General features: G+C 40.3%; 1 protein-coding gene and 1 non-coding gene across 2 annotated transcripts; both read right to left on the reverse strand.

The window, feature by feature from the left end:
* Nucleotides 1-3,255: 3,255 nt before the first annotated feature.
* Nucleotides 3,256-14,155, reverse strand: EIF4G2 (eukaryotic translation initiation factor 4 gamma 2). The gene is made up of 23 exons (XM_007956733.2): nucleotides 14,133-14,155; nucleotides 13,328-13,548; nucleotides 12,227-12,353; nucleotides 11,891-11,956; nucleotides 11,107-11,247; nucleotides 10,415-10,517; nucleotides 9,730-9,861; nucleotides 9,575-9,641; nucleotides 9,201-9,352; nucleotides 8,826-8,936; nucleotides 8,545-8,628; nucleotides 8,363-8,461; nucleotides 7,915-8,056; nucleotides 7,663-7,823; nucleotides 7,225-7,338; nucleotides 6,515-6,640; nucleotides 6,274-6,378; nucleotides 5,952-6,167; nucleotides 5,611-5,869; nucleotides 5,037-5,241; nucleotides 4,660-4,871; nucleotides 4,451-4,572; nucleotides 3,256-3,321 (listed from the first exon to the last, which is right to left on the reverse strand). The coding sequence occupies exons 1-23, from the start codon at nucleotides 14,153-14,155 to the stop codon at nucleotides 3,256-3,258; spliced, it is 3,054 nt and encodes a 1,017-aa protein (XP_007954924.1).
* LOC122151661 lies at nucleotides 7,032-7,173 on the reverse strand. Its single transcript, XR_006164245.1, has one exon. It is a non-coding gene; the product is annotated as a small nucleolar RNA SNORD97 (small nucleolar RNA).
* Nucleotides 14,156-14,793: the final 638 nt, after the last annotated feature.

The following is a 14,793-nucleotide window of genomic DNA, read 5'->3' on the forward strand; positions in this document are numbered from 1 at the left end:
CCTTCAGCATCGTTTCTATCACTGAAGTTGTACTTTCCAACTACCTATGCTTCTTTGTTTCCAACTTTTGTATTCCAGTCATGGGTAATTATCAATGCACCTTGACTGCATGTTTGATCAATTTCAAACTGCAGAAGTTGATGGAAATCTTCATCTTTGGCTTTAGTGGATGGCTCATAGATGTGAAAACTTGTATTAAATGCTCTTGACATGTGTATGGATATTATCCTATCACTGACAGTATTGTGGGAGCAGTGGTGACATAGTGCCTAAGGCATTTGACTGCTAACCAGAAGAATGGCGGTTCAAACGCACCAGGCATTCCTTGAAAGGAAAGTTGGGCAATTTACTTCTACTGCCTCAGAAACCCAAGGAGCAGTCACTATGAGCTAGATCCGACTTGACGGGAGTGAGTTTGGTTTGGTTTTAGTTTGGACAGCATTGTACTACACAATACTGTAATGTTCTTTCTGACATTGAATGTGATACCATTCCTGTCATTCCCAGCATAAACCATAATTCTCTGATTCAAAAAGGCCAGTACCAGTCCTTTTCAGCTCACTAAGGCCCCAGATATCCACTTTTATGCATTCCATTTTTGATGACCTCCAATTTTCCTACACTCTATCTTGTAATTCCATATTCTGATTAATCGTGGATTTTTGCAGCTATTTCAAGTCATGCCACATCAGCAAATGAAGAACCTAAAAGCTCCACTCTGTCCATATCATTAAGGTAGACTCTATTTTCACAGTTGTATTTTGAGTGTCTTCCAACTTGAAGGGCTCACCTTCTGGCAGTGTATCAATGTTTCACTGCTATTTTTAAGTTTTTCAGTGGTCAATTCTTTCCACAGACCACACATCCTTCTTAATGTGGAAGCTCCACTGAAACCTGTCCACTGGAACTCCTTCAAGTTAATTGAAACAACAGTGGCATAGCTTCCAGTACCACAGCAACACACAAGCCACCACAATAAGACAAACTGACATCAAACTCACAAGACACAGTACTAGATTATTGGTTATTTTGAGCAAAATCTGGTACAAAAGTACAAAGAAGTGTAGTTTTTACTGAGGTTTGGGAATAAGAAAAAATGGAGACAACTAAATAAACATATACAACTCTAGCTTTTGTTACTTAAGTACAGAAATTGGGGCAATAAAGATAGGCAATCTTAAAGCTCTACATATTTGTTGCTGATGTTGAAAAACATTATAGGGCATTGACATAAAGTATATCCAAGTACATCCAAATATTACCATTCCACACAACAGATTACAAAATACTTATTCCATCTTTGGAACAAGATGGCAATGTTATCTTCTGTAAGGAATCAATCAGTATTTGAGTTGTTCTTGAATTGTGTTGGGGGGTGAAAGCACACTCCCCTGCAACCAAGGACAAACCACTGCACACCACGTCTAGCTCCAAAAGTAGAACCAATATACAGTCTGATTTGGGAGAACTGTGTACACAAGTGGAATTTAATAACCAATACCTACCTCCTTAATCACATTATGGCATATTTGCTGCATTCAAAATATTTTTCTCCACTGGGGGAGGGGCTAGGCAGATCAGTAATAAAGCAATTTATAGCTCCCCTTTGTTTTTCATAGCCTTACAAAGTCAGTTTCTGAAATTCTATTTTATCCTACGTTAGTTTATACACAGCTCTGCTTACTCTTAATCTACCCATCAATAGCTATAAACGTACCATCTAAATTGTTAAGATTTCAGGTATGACCTCTTTAGTACAGGAAGGGATCCTAGTTTTACTCACCATTGGATGAGCAGATAACGTCTCTTCCAACACTGAATGTTTTATCAGGTTCTGGAGTATGGCTGATGGGTTATTCAATTCCTTGAAGCTCTCCCCAAACTAAGTACAGGTTGCTCTTGGGTGTTAAGTTAGCAACCAGGACTCCAGAAGAACATGTTCTCAAGAATCCCCACTCAGGGCTACATTAACCAAGTAAGCCTGGAAATTTCCAAGTCCCAAGGCTGGTCAATTAAGCGAGTGGGTGTGGGGGTACAGACAAATGCTTATTAGTTTCTAAAACTTCCATGCAGGGGTTCAGTTGGATCAAGAAGCCAGGCAAGGTTTCTGGAGTACTAGGAATCTTCCTGGGAATTCAGGCATAGCTACTGGGAATGACACCTGCAAAGTTAAGTTTACTTTGGCCATGAGGGTGGATGGCCTGTTAGGAGTTCATCATCATGTATTCACTGACACAGAAAAAAAATAAACACCAAGTTTTTGTTGCTATACATAGCAATTTCCTTCCAATTCATAAGAGCTATGATCTCAGCATGTAGGAATTGCCCATATATCGGTTAGTACTAGTGACTTGACCTGAGGAATAACCTTGAATCTCATGTCTCGTCATTAAGATGGCATTCAATTAAGAATGTAAAGTGCCGAAATCTTCAAAACAAAGCTAAGAATTCTCCATCAATTTATAATTGCTATCTGATGTCACACACAACTACATCAAGTATCACAATGTTTATTGATAGATACAAGTATATAAAATCAGGGCATGAACATGACTTGATAAATTAAGTAGACTTAATTTCAATACTATAATAAGAGGGACCAATTAAAATTCTCACCATTTGTTTCACACCCACAAAAACCACTTCAAGGGCATTAACGATCTCTCAAAACTGATCAGTTTTGTGCAAGTAAACCATGTTTCTTTTAAAAAGACTTGTGCACTTGCCCAGGCTCAAGGATATTAAAATCTAGCACATAAAGCCCATTACTAGAGGTAGAAATACAGGCAATATACTATTACGGCAACAACCATCAATTACAGTTAAGAATTTTTCTGTAACAACCAAATGGATAATCAAATATTGCAACAACTCAAGTATTACTGAGCAAAGTGCATTTCTACAGTATTCAGTGTTGCTATTCAGTTTTCTAACTTAAAACAGCCTATGATAACTGGCAGCAAAGAAGGTCCTTGCAATAGACTGCCTCTGCTTGAGAACTTATGATGTAATTATTGCATGCTGCTAATATACTATCTAAACATTAAAGATACTCCTAAAATATTTGATGGTAGACTATGATTAAGACATTACACTACAAAAAAACCTTATGCAGAAGAAAATCCTACTGACGTGCTTCTGCTTTAAATATTGTGAAAACATTACAGCGGAATGAATTTTCGCAGTGGTTAGGTCAAATGCAGTTACATCATAGCAACAGTATGTTTTGCACAATTTAAGGCTTTGGCTGGTTCTTTAGTCAGCTTCTTCCTCAGATTCTTCTTCTTCAGCAGTTTCTAGCCAGGTTAGCCACTGATTCACCTATAAATTAGATTTACAATTTAACAAAATAAAGACTTATAAAAGACAAAAACTTGAAGCAGAAATTTTGGCTCAGGATTTAACTAGCAATCCACTGAAGGACAAAAATTCTAAATAGTACAACACACATTTTAGAATTGAAAACAGTCTTCAAAACATGCTGCAAACATACTTTTTATGTTAGCTTTAAATTACAAAAGGTTATTATTTGGATTTACAAGCTGTTCATCCATTAAGCTCAAGTGGCTGAAGAATGACACTGCTCCAGTTACAGTTCAGGACCATTTTAGTAAATGATAATGGATCCTCCTAGACCTGACCTAGTAATGGGTGGATGGATTATTTCTAAAGTGTCTTCTAGTTCCATCCCAGAAACTCTAAGGACAAACTAACTCTAAGAATCTACTTTGTGAACTTCAATGGTGAAGTCTGTTTCTCAAAGCCCTCTGGACTATCAGGACAATTGCCTGCAGTGTGTACCACAGACTTACTGAACCACAATCTCTGGGATTAGGTTTAAAATTTACATGTTAAACTACTCTTCAGGTGACTACTGCACACTGTGATTTGAGGACTCCCTAATGTACAGTGTATATAAGGAGCCCTGGTGACGTAATGGTTAAGCACTTAGCTGCCAGCTGAAAAGCTAGGGTTCTAACCCACTCCAACAGGAGAAAGATGTGATAGTCTGCTTTCATAAAGATTGTTGTTGTTGTTTGGGTTTCCGAGGCAGTATCACTACGGAAGTAGGATCGCCCAACCTTCCTTCCGAGGAGTGGCTGGTGGGTTTGCACCGCCAGCTTTCTGGTTAGCAGTCAAGTGCCTTAGGCACTATGCTACCAGAGCTCTTAAGGGGGAGTTAATTCTACCATGTCCTACAGAGTTACTATGAGCTGGAACAGACTTGATGGCAGAGGATGTGGTTTTGGGATTAGATGTCAATGTTCTTCCCCTAATGGTATAATTCCACTCAAGATACTTTCCCCTAATCTTGTATCTTATATACCACTAGTATTGAAGTATGATTTCATTTCATAGTTTTACCTCCCTTTGTTGCTGCTGTCTACTTAACCATAGTTTAACAACACAGGATGATACATACAGATTTCCCTAACAAATTAAAATTTACCTGGAACAAAGCCTTGCCTTTCCCTGGAAACTCTTGGGTTATATCTTCTTTCCAAGCCAGGAAAGCTTCTTCTTCAATAATTTCCATGTCATAGAAGTGAACAAAAAAGCGAAGCAACATGCCTACAAGATAAAATGTTATAAGATTACTTAGTAAGCTGTGTGTAAGTACTGTCCCATCCCCCCATTCTTGTGACTGCTTTCTCTCACCTTTTGGGAAGTTGCTGTTGTAGCAGTGCACCTGAAGAGCATACAGAGCACTGACTTGTAGATCAACATGATCATGAAGGAATTTCTGCATTACTGGCTTGAAAGAAAGAAGCAATTGCTTTTCCTGCTCTAACTGTTCTTTGGAAGGAGCAGAGGAAGAATCTGTTTCATCACTGGGTGGGTTTACTTCACTAGAAATATACTGTAAGAAGCTGGACAGAAACAGTAAGACTCATTAGAAACCAAAAATGAGTTTTCTAGATTAAAAAAAAAAAAAAAAAAAAAACTTAGTCCCCTATGACAGTAGTATTTTTTCTAGTAAGTAATACAACTTAACTCGATACTGTATGTAATAGACTACAGCTTTGTCATCTTACCTAGTCATTAAGATGTTCACAAATCCTTTATCTACATGAAGTTTGGGAGAGATGTTATCTTTAATCCATTTGTATATGGTTTGAGGGGATGGATCCAACTTTATTTGCTTTAATAGTTCCTTCTCTAGTTTGAGAAGTGGGAATAAGAAACTCAGTCCCTTTCCTTCCAAAATCTCCAACATGCGGTCCTTATTCTGATCAATTTCTGGAAGACACAAAAGCCTCTTGCATCATCCAACAGCTCTTTATCCAGCCGGCCTGCCTAGAAGCAGCAACTTTAGAAATGACTTCCCAACATGCAAGATTCATGCAAAATAAAGAAAAGCAAACCACCAACCCAGTATGAGCAAGAAAAGCAAACCACCAACCCAGTATGAGCAACTGAAACTCTAACACACAGATCAAATAAAGAGAGTAAATAAATCGTAATTGTATCTTCTTTTTATAAGGTTTATCTGGGGTAATGGTAAATGTTATTTGGGACAAGACAACCAGATGGTGTGTGACCTATATACACCCCTCAAGGTACTAGAAATTCGGGGGGTGGGGGAGACGGGATAGGACATTCTCTTACCTGGAAGCATTTTCTGCATATTGACCTTGCTTTGTTGAAAAAGTTCTGTTAACCATTCTCGATCTTGTAATTTAGCTAGTTGCTGAAGGCAAAGTAAGAAGAGAGGAAAATGGGTGCCACTTTCCAGTGGTTGAGCTAGTTCTGAAATGCTCACCAGCTCTGAAATGATGGCACGAGCTGCAAACTGTGCTAAATAAGATTTCACCAAAGGGATGTCAACCTCCAGTTTGGGGCACTGGTCCAATACATTCAGGAAAGCCTTAAAACAAACACAAAACACAGTTAATTATACTTTCCAAATTTGAATGGCAGAGTTCTCATCACAAACTCAAGTGTTCTACCTGCATGAAGTTGTCGCTTGTGGCTATTCCTTCCTGTTTGAGTAAACTGATCAAAGAACTTGCTTTTTCTTTATCTTCATCACTTCTATCTAGTGACAGGATTATTACTTTGCTTAACATCTCAGGAAGAAAGTGTTTAGGGGCCCTCATTTCTCTTACACCACTGACAGCCTCATTTGCATTTCCACTATTCAGATACTCAGTCACAACAGTTTCCTGGGGGAACAAAAAAAAAACAACACAACACAAATATTTGTGTTTTTCCCATCTCAAATGTACTTCATGGATGAAAAGAATATTTTTGGAATTATATGAAACCTACAGTTAATTTAAGTAGTTCTTCCTTTGATGGTGGTGGCTTTTTGCTGGTCTTGGCAGGCTTTTCCTGGATAAGTGGTGGATTAGTTTTGAGACCAAGCTGAGGTGTCTAACAAATAATAAAGTAACAGATACTGGTTTAAGTAATTAAAAGCAGCTTGTGGGGTTGGAGACAAAAAAAAAAAAAAAAGTAAATAAAACATAACATATCTTTAGAGAATATGTTGCTATACTACAGCCCATACCTGTCCCAGAGGTGGTGTTTGAGTGCGTGGCGGCTGTGCACTAGGAGGAATCATAGTTATCTGGGGCTGAAGCTTTGGCACTTGATTTTTATTCATTAGGAAAGACTGAGCCGGCCTCAGGCTAATCTGGAATTGAAAGCAAATCAAGACAGACACCCAAGTTAATAGTGTGTAGCTGGCTAACATTAAGTGTAACAGTCCAGCATCCTAAAATTAATCCAATATATATAAATATGGTAGAATCTAGCCCTGAAATATAAGTTTCTCTAAGAACTAAAAATTTTACTCCCTGACAAGTTTATTTCTTATGTCCACACAGTAAGATACTGTCATCAAACCTCACCATTTGTACTAGAACTTTCCTACATTAACATAACTAAAATATTCAAATAAAAACCACAAATTTAACTAGTTTGGAAATGTCTTGCTTTATTAGTTCAGTCCCCGACTTACAGGGAAACCACAAGCAAAACCCTGACAACCATTTTCCTTGTGCTAACTAAAAACTTTAAGAAACTTGCCCTCATATCTCATAATCTTCGCTCATAGGACACTGGACATTCAAAGAAAGAAAAAGAAGTACAGGAAAGAGAGAAAAGAGATAAAGAACTCCAGCGTAAGTCCTCTTAATAACGCGTCTTTTTATAATCATCGGGCAATAGATTTCTGAATTGACAACTACAGTATATAAGTAACATAGGCAAATGTACCTCATCTGCATTAAGCTGTCCTTTCTTAGAAAACCGGGGTGGCATATCCTTCGACTGTCCTTGCAGCTGGGATAAGAGTCCCTGACTCTGGTTATGGTAGAGCTGGCTTAGCCCCTATTTCAGAAAGGGAGAAAGAAAGTCTAGATAAAAAGGGGTCCACAAATTATGGTAATTAAATACCACAGGGATGAGCCAAGCCATAAGAAAAGTTTAACTGAATTTGCCCAGAGGAAGTAAAAGATGAAATACAGGGAAGAATAAAAATCTAACCTGTCAAAGTGATATGATTTTACTAATATCTTACTATTCTTAAGGGTAAGTATTTCACCCAGTTTGAAATAACTTTACAAATGTAAATCTGGTTTACATACCTAAAGCAAAACATGTATTTCAGGAATTTAACACTTGTTGCCCAAACATTTCTAAATGTTTTCTTACCTGACTTTTCATGAACTTGCCTCCTATCTCTCCAAACTGTGATTGTGTAGGAGGCATGATGTGTCCCCCATGGCCGTTGAAGAGTTGATTTGAACGATGACGCCCCATGGTGGGTGAAAATCTATCCTGGATTACTCCTGGACCAGTACCAATTCCGCTACCTTAAAATACATACACGAACAACTTTTAATACTATTAAAATGTTAAACTGATTGTGTAGTTTAACCAAACCACTCTCCAGTTCAAAATCACCTGGCATTTGTCCAAACATATCAGCAAGTCCTCCAAGTGGGTCCCTATCCATTTTCATCCTGGGTGGCATAAACGGTCCCTCCAGAAAGAAGTCACTTCTCATCCCTTGAGCCATAGGAGCAGGAATAAACACTCCTAGATCCTTTAGAAATAAAGCAAATAAGCACTTTTGTCTCTGAACACTATTTTACTTAAATTAAAATTCCTTATATTGGGAAAACCAGAGAAAAACTTGAAGAATGTCAGAGTGTTATTTACATTATTTCTACAAATATCGTCTTCCCAAAAATGGTATATAAGACATTAAAACATTAAGCTTCACCAGTAAGAGGGGATATCCCTCAAATATTTATGTAGAAGTGTCAGTAGGATCCCTGTACTATTGTGAAAACACTTGAAATTTACTTGTCCTCCCACTACACACACACTGGCCCCCCAAAAATCTTACTTTTACTGCATCTTGACGGATTTGATTGATCGTCTTTGGTCCATTGTCAAGAAAAGCCTTGCGAGGAACCCAATGGTGTTCTCGCAACTCTACGGTATCCTTTAATTTAAAAATAGTGTTAAGTTTTATTCTAAAGTTGTTAAAGAGAAAAAATTAGCTTAACAACAAAATAACAGTTTTACCTGCAGCAGGAAACGAATCCTTGCTGGCAATTCCTTACTTAACATCAAGGAGCACATTCGGGCAAAGTACTGATCCATTAAGGACTGGATAAAGGAGAAAAATACGTAACTGCAAAAAAATCGCTAAAGCAAGTTATGTACAAGTTAAGACATTTTAAGACATCTTTCTAGATTATAATCAACGTTAATGACTTATTATGAAAGCCCCCATGTCACAAAAATAAGTTGTTTGAGAAATAAAATAGAGTAAAACAACACTTTTTACCAAGCAATATACACACCTTGGCTCGTTCATGATCTAATCTAGGTCCCACTGTCCTCATTATCTGACAGAGGCACTCCAAATCCTCTCCCATATCTTTGAGTTGGACTCTCTTCTTCTTTTCCAAAAGCTACCAAATAAAATAAAAGTCAGACATTGACAGAACTCTTACAGATATGCTGGTTTAGATGCAGTTCTTATCCTTAATGCTGCATTACACATTCACAGTTCCTTCTATGCACTGCTCCACAACAATTAATTTTTTCTGAAAGTGTCAGATTTGTTAGCCATCTAAAATATAACTAGCTTACTACCCTTCTCAGATCCATTCTTCCCAACTGATAAACCTCAGTGACTACATTGAATTGGAGCCTAAATTCCCAGTCATACTTACTGTTTTGATGCACTTATGAAGGATAGATTCATGAATAAGATCAAGCTTGCCAAGTTCTCCAATGAATTTGATGTTCCCCAACATCTTGATCTTAGCAATGGCTCTCTGTTCCTCCTCCTCAGGAAGGAGGGGATTTTCACGCTTGTCGTAGACTAGGGAAAATAAGACAATGAACCAATGAATAAAAGCAGCATTCAGAATTAAGTTGAAAATATACACTACTGTTATTAGCTGCCATTGAGACAGCTCTGACTCATGGCAACATTATATATAACAGAACAAACCACTGCTTGGCCCCGTTACCTTCATGATCATTAGTATGTTTGAGTCCACTGGAGCTATTAGACTACTTAGTATCAAATATAAATTCTTACCATCAACATTTCTGGTTCGGTTTTCAAATTCATCTTGTAATTTTGAAATTAGGAGGCGTCTGAATGTCTACCAGAAACACAAAAGACATAAGGCCATTTTCTTAATGAAATCTTTCAAATCAACTTTAAAAATAAGCAAACACACTGTCACTTACTGTGCTTTGCTTCTGTCCTGGTTGACCCTCTGCTGCTGGGCCATCAAAGTTTGGTGCATCTTCTGCCAATCGCAGACATAGCTGAGCATACAGTGAGCTATACTTTGGCTCTTCTAGGGCTTTGTCCACAATCTACAGAAAATATTTTGAAAATACGAAATATGTAATCTTTTTGAGAACTCTTCCTTTGCAACTTTTCTATGCCTTATCTCTAAGTTGGAAATGAGAATATTTATAAGGTTTACTATGTGAATTAAATTAGAAAATGCATGTAAAATGCTTAGCATAGTCTAGAAAGAATAAAAGCACTAAAATGTTAGCTATTATAGTATACAAATATCCAATTACAAATATCTCATACTAGCCACACCTCTTCCTCCAGGAGCTGACAATACCTTAAATATTACAACTGTGAACAGACTCTAGAGTCTTAGATCAAGTATAGCACAATTTATTTCCAAGACCAAAATGTTTTCCACAAAGGGAGGAAAGTAAAAATGGTGGCCTGCTGAGTCTGTTTAACTCTTCAAGAATAACATAATTTAAAACCCACTTCTTAGATCTAGTAACATGAATGATTCTATTTTTATCACCATCAGTATTCAAATATGTTTCTAGCCACACTTTAGGATTTTAAGTCTTAAATAAAAAAACTCAAGCTTGAGCTAGCTAAATATTAACTTACCAGCAGTATGACCCCTTTAAGGATGAGTTTAGACTCTACACCCACATTGAGAAGCTCAAGGCATAGCTTGTCAAACTTTTCAGGAGTAAGCTTATTTAGTATGCTGGGGAAAAAGGAATCATATTTTAAGTTTTAGCTAATATACAGAGCATTGTTTTGAGCTGAAAAACAGCTTTCACATTATGTTGATTTTTCTTCTACTACTTCCCTTTGATTTCAAGACATTTTGTTAACCACCTAGCCAACAGGTCATTGAAACAAACTTCTTAGTCAAGACTATTTATGCATACCAGACTGCAGGTCTGTAGCCATTTAACAAAAATCTTTCTCACTTTCTCAAAGCCCAGGGCACAAGTTCTTATTCTTAAAACTAAGTCCGTGAGACCACCTGCTTCACTAGGTTACACACTAGGCACAGGAAATGCCAGCACAACAGGCTTGTGGATTTTAACCCAGTGTCTGAAGCAAGTGTAGGTCCCAAAACACTTATGTGCTGCTTTTCAGTTTAAGACCAAATCTTTTAAAAGCTATCAACACTGCCTTTTATTAAAATACATAGTTTGGTCATGAACACTGCCTTCTGAAATCTTGTTTCCTAATCCTAGTAGCATTATATGCACATGGAAGTATAGCTAATCTAGTCGTCTTTCTTCCTTCTTTCAGTAAAAGGACAAAGAGACCTATAAGCGTACCCTCTTACTTTCCTGAAGATTGCATCATGTCGTTCTTTTTCATTTGCGGAGTTGTTTGCTGCGGAGTTGTCATCTCGTCTAGTGCTTCGTGCAGGAATCCATTTCTGAGCGTTTTGCCCTGGGGTTTTCCCCAGGAACTCGCTAATTAATAAAATTCAAGAGATTTAAAATTAAGACTATGAAAACATGGTATCCAATCACATACCTAATATACTGTAAGAAAATCTCTTCTAAATAGGAAGAACCCAGTCTAGGTGCGCCCATCTTCCCTCAACAAAGTAACTCTGGGGACCAGTGGTTCTTAAACCGTGACATGCCTCAGAATCACCTCAAGGTCTTGTTAAAACAATGCTGGGCCCACCTTTAGCTTCCCATTTAGCAAGTCTGGGGTGGGGCATAAGAATGATTTTTTTTTTAATAGGTTCCCAGGTAATGCTGGTCCAGGAGCCACATGATGAGAATCAATCAATACTCTCTAAATGATTCCTTAAAACTATGACCATACTCCATGATAATGCTTTACTAATACCAATAAGTATGGATTATAAACGCTGATTTCAGAAATAACATCAGTGAAAACAAAGAACAAGAATAAAAATAGTTTGAGGGCTTCAACTAATATTCCAAGGCTAAAGAATAATCAAGAGTTGATAGCCTAAATTTATCATACCCAGCACAAACCATGCTTCATAACATTATCCATACTGTGTTTTTACACATTGGAGAGATTGCAGTCTAAACATGTTATTTAAAAAAACACATTTCATTTTTACATTTATGATACCTGTTGCCAGCAGTCTTGGGATAGTGCTGAGGTCCACCCCTACTTCCTCCTCCGTCCGAAGAAGCACTATTTAAAAAAAAATTTTTTTCCTCTTACTATATATACCCCAGTGAAGTCTGACTCAAGAGGAATAGAGGATTTATTTATTTTGTACTTTACAAATTACACCACAGATGAAGACTAAATTTGGGCCTAATGGAAAGTCACAGAATTCACTGTAATGTATATGACACATTAGAAATTAAATTTGCAGCACATTATGTCAGAATTACTTGGTATGGTAACTCTTGGTTTTGTGATTTTCAAAATGATCCCTAAATATAAACCCACACAAACCTGAAACGAGAAGCACCCCCTTCTGCAATCGCACTCTCCACTTTGGCGGCTTGACAACGAAGAATCTTCAAAAGAATAATATTAATGGATGGGGTGGGGAGGGGAGGGGAAGGGAGAAATGAAAAACCTAGAATGAGAAAGAGCACCAAAATTAGACACTACTAACATACAGATCTACAAACCTTCATTCAATTATAATTTATTTCAGATCCTGACACTGCAGCTGGTCGAACTTTTTCCCCCACTGCATTGCAGATCTCATAAGACTAAAATAGAATGTGCTCAAAAGACAAAAGGACAATAAAATTTCATTTTGTTTAGCCACCTGGAAATTTCCTTGTTTTCCAGGATGCAAAGGACAGGCTTCATCGAAATCAATTTAGTAAGTACGTCCCCTACCTGCGTTTTACAAAAGCTGGTATTCTACTTCCTCTAAAAACCAGCATTTAGATTAATAATAGAAAAGCTAACGTTATCAACACGGGCACATTATGTGGAAAATGTCGTAATTTTTACTATCTCAAAGACGAGCCCAAAAGACTGGATAAGAAACAACTAAAGACTGTTTGGCAGTTCACTGTGCATTCTTATAAGCACCCCCCACAAGGACATCTGGAAAGATGTGGGGAACGGGACCTGAGTGAACAGTGGCTGGCACCAGGCAGGCGGAAGACCAGGGCCACAACATGGCAGCAGGAACCTCCGCCCCATTTTTCCCTTCCTGGGAACAAAAGAGCAGTGGATTCCTCTCACCCAGGACTGACTTAGGAGTAAGTATTTCCGACAGCCTCCCGGCAAAACCGCTGGTCTCCCTTCCATTAAGAGGCGCTCCTCTCGTAGGTGGGATGAAGCGAAGGCCGCCCCCGCCGGCCCTTTGTTCTCCGGGCAGGAAGGCGGCCCCCTCCCACCCCATAAATCCCCTCGGGACTGAGAGCCGCCTCTCCCTTACTGCCTCTGTTGACAAAAGGACTATAAACCCTTATTTTTCTCCCCATCTCGTCTTAGCGGGACCTGCCGGGAAGGCCTTCGACCCGACCCCCCAATAGCAGCCCGGCCTCTTCCCAGCCGGCACCAACCCCGGCCTTATATCCCTCCTCCCGCCGGAAGGCCGGGCTCCAGGACTCCTGCGCTTCGATTTGTCCCGCGCCAACGGCCGGGCCCCCACCGCCGGCCCGTGCGCCACGCTGCCCCGTGCCCTCCTCGCCGCGACGCGCTCAGCCCCTGCTGCCGTCACTCCTTGTCCCAACACACCCGAGCCCCGGTACGCCTCGGCCACAGCCACGACAGGACGGCGGCTGGCCAGAGTTGCTGTTTTTCTTCTACTGCATCAACAACCGGAATGGAGAACAAAAGCACAGAGTTTCCAAGTGCCCACAGCACGTAAAAACTGCTAAAAAGGGTCGCCCCGCCCGGCTCCGCCTGCGGCCGCCATTTTACACCACTCAAGAACAAGCAGCCAGGGGACGGCGGCCATTTTAGAGCGCTCCACTCAGCAGCGGCGGCGGCGTCTCCACTCACCTTCACCGAGAACTCAGCAGCTGCCACTGCAGCTGCCTCCTCAGGATCCGGCTGTCGGGGACGGGGAAGGGAGAGGGAAGGGGAACGGAAAACAAAAAAGGGGGAGGGAAGGGGGAGGAAGGAGTCGGGACGGCTTGAAACTCTCAGGTCAGAGGAGTAGCTGCTGCAGCCACCACCCGGTACCCGCTGCCACCTCCATAGAGCTCCAACTCGCTGCTGGCGCTGAGGCGTGTCTGAACCCGAACTATCACTCTGGGGCAGCGGAACCCACCAGAGTGGTCCCGAATGGCTCCTTCACCACCCAATCAGCATCCTGGATGCTGTCCGCCACCAATCCAGGCAAGGCGGCGGGGTGGAGCCAAGGGCCTAAGCTCGGTTGAGGTGCAACCTCGCCGCAGTGCGCAAAGCCATATTCGCGAAGGCTCTGAGGCCAAGTCACTGGCGTAAGGGAAACACCACTGTTGAGATGTGGGCGATTTGCGTAAAGTCGGAGAGCCCTTTGGAGTGAGTCTGCGTCGGTGTGGCTGTCTCATCTTCCTCCAGTCTCTTTGTTCCCTCGTTCCGTTTACCATACTCTAGTTATCCCCTCTACATCATTTTCTTGCCAGGAATATGGGAAGACAATTCGCCCTTGTATCCCGCGGAATTCCTGTTGATGGCATGTCAGAGCATTGGTTTTTTGGCTCCGCTAGCCCCAGGGACCAGTGATTGCCTGTTGCCCTCCTGGCTTCCCTGAGACCGGCTTATAGGGTTGAGGCCTGGCGCCTCAGGCGCAGAGCCGGGAATCACTACCCATCTCCAGGCCCTGGGCTTTGGAAGCCTCAGAGTGAGGAAGTCTGGAGAGTAGGGTTCGAAAGACTACACTGTGCACGCAAATGCCTAGAGGAAGCTTCGTTCAGCTCCCTACTTAACCACCTTCTGCAGAGTGACTGAGAAAGTGATGAAAGGAAGGGGTTTATTGTCTTTATACAACAGCACGCAAGAAACAGATTTCCCCAAAGGAATGTCCAAAATACGCCAGATTTCTCTAGAAGTATTTGCGGAGCGCG

This window comes from Orycteropus afer, unplaced genomic scaffold (genome assembly GCF_000298275.1).
Source record: "Orycteropus afer afer isolate SDZICR_OR568_19922 unplaced genomic scaffold, OryAfe1.0 scaffold00014, whole genome shotgun sequence".
Taxonomy (NCBI): Eukaryota; Metazoa; Chordata; class Mammalia; order Tubulidentata; family Orycteropodidae; genus Orycteropus; species Orycteropus afer.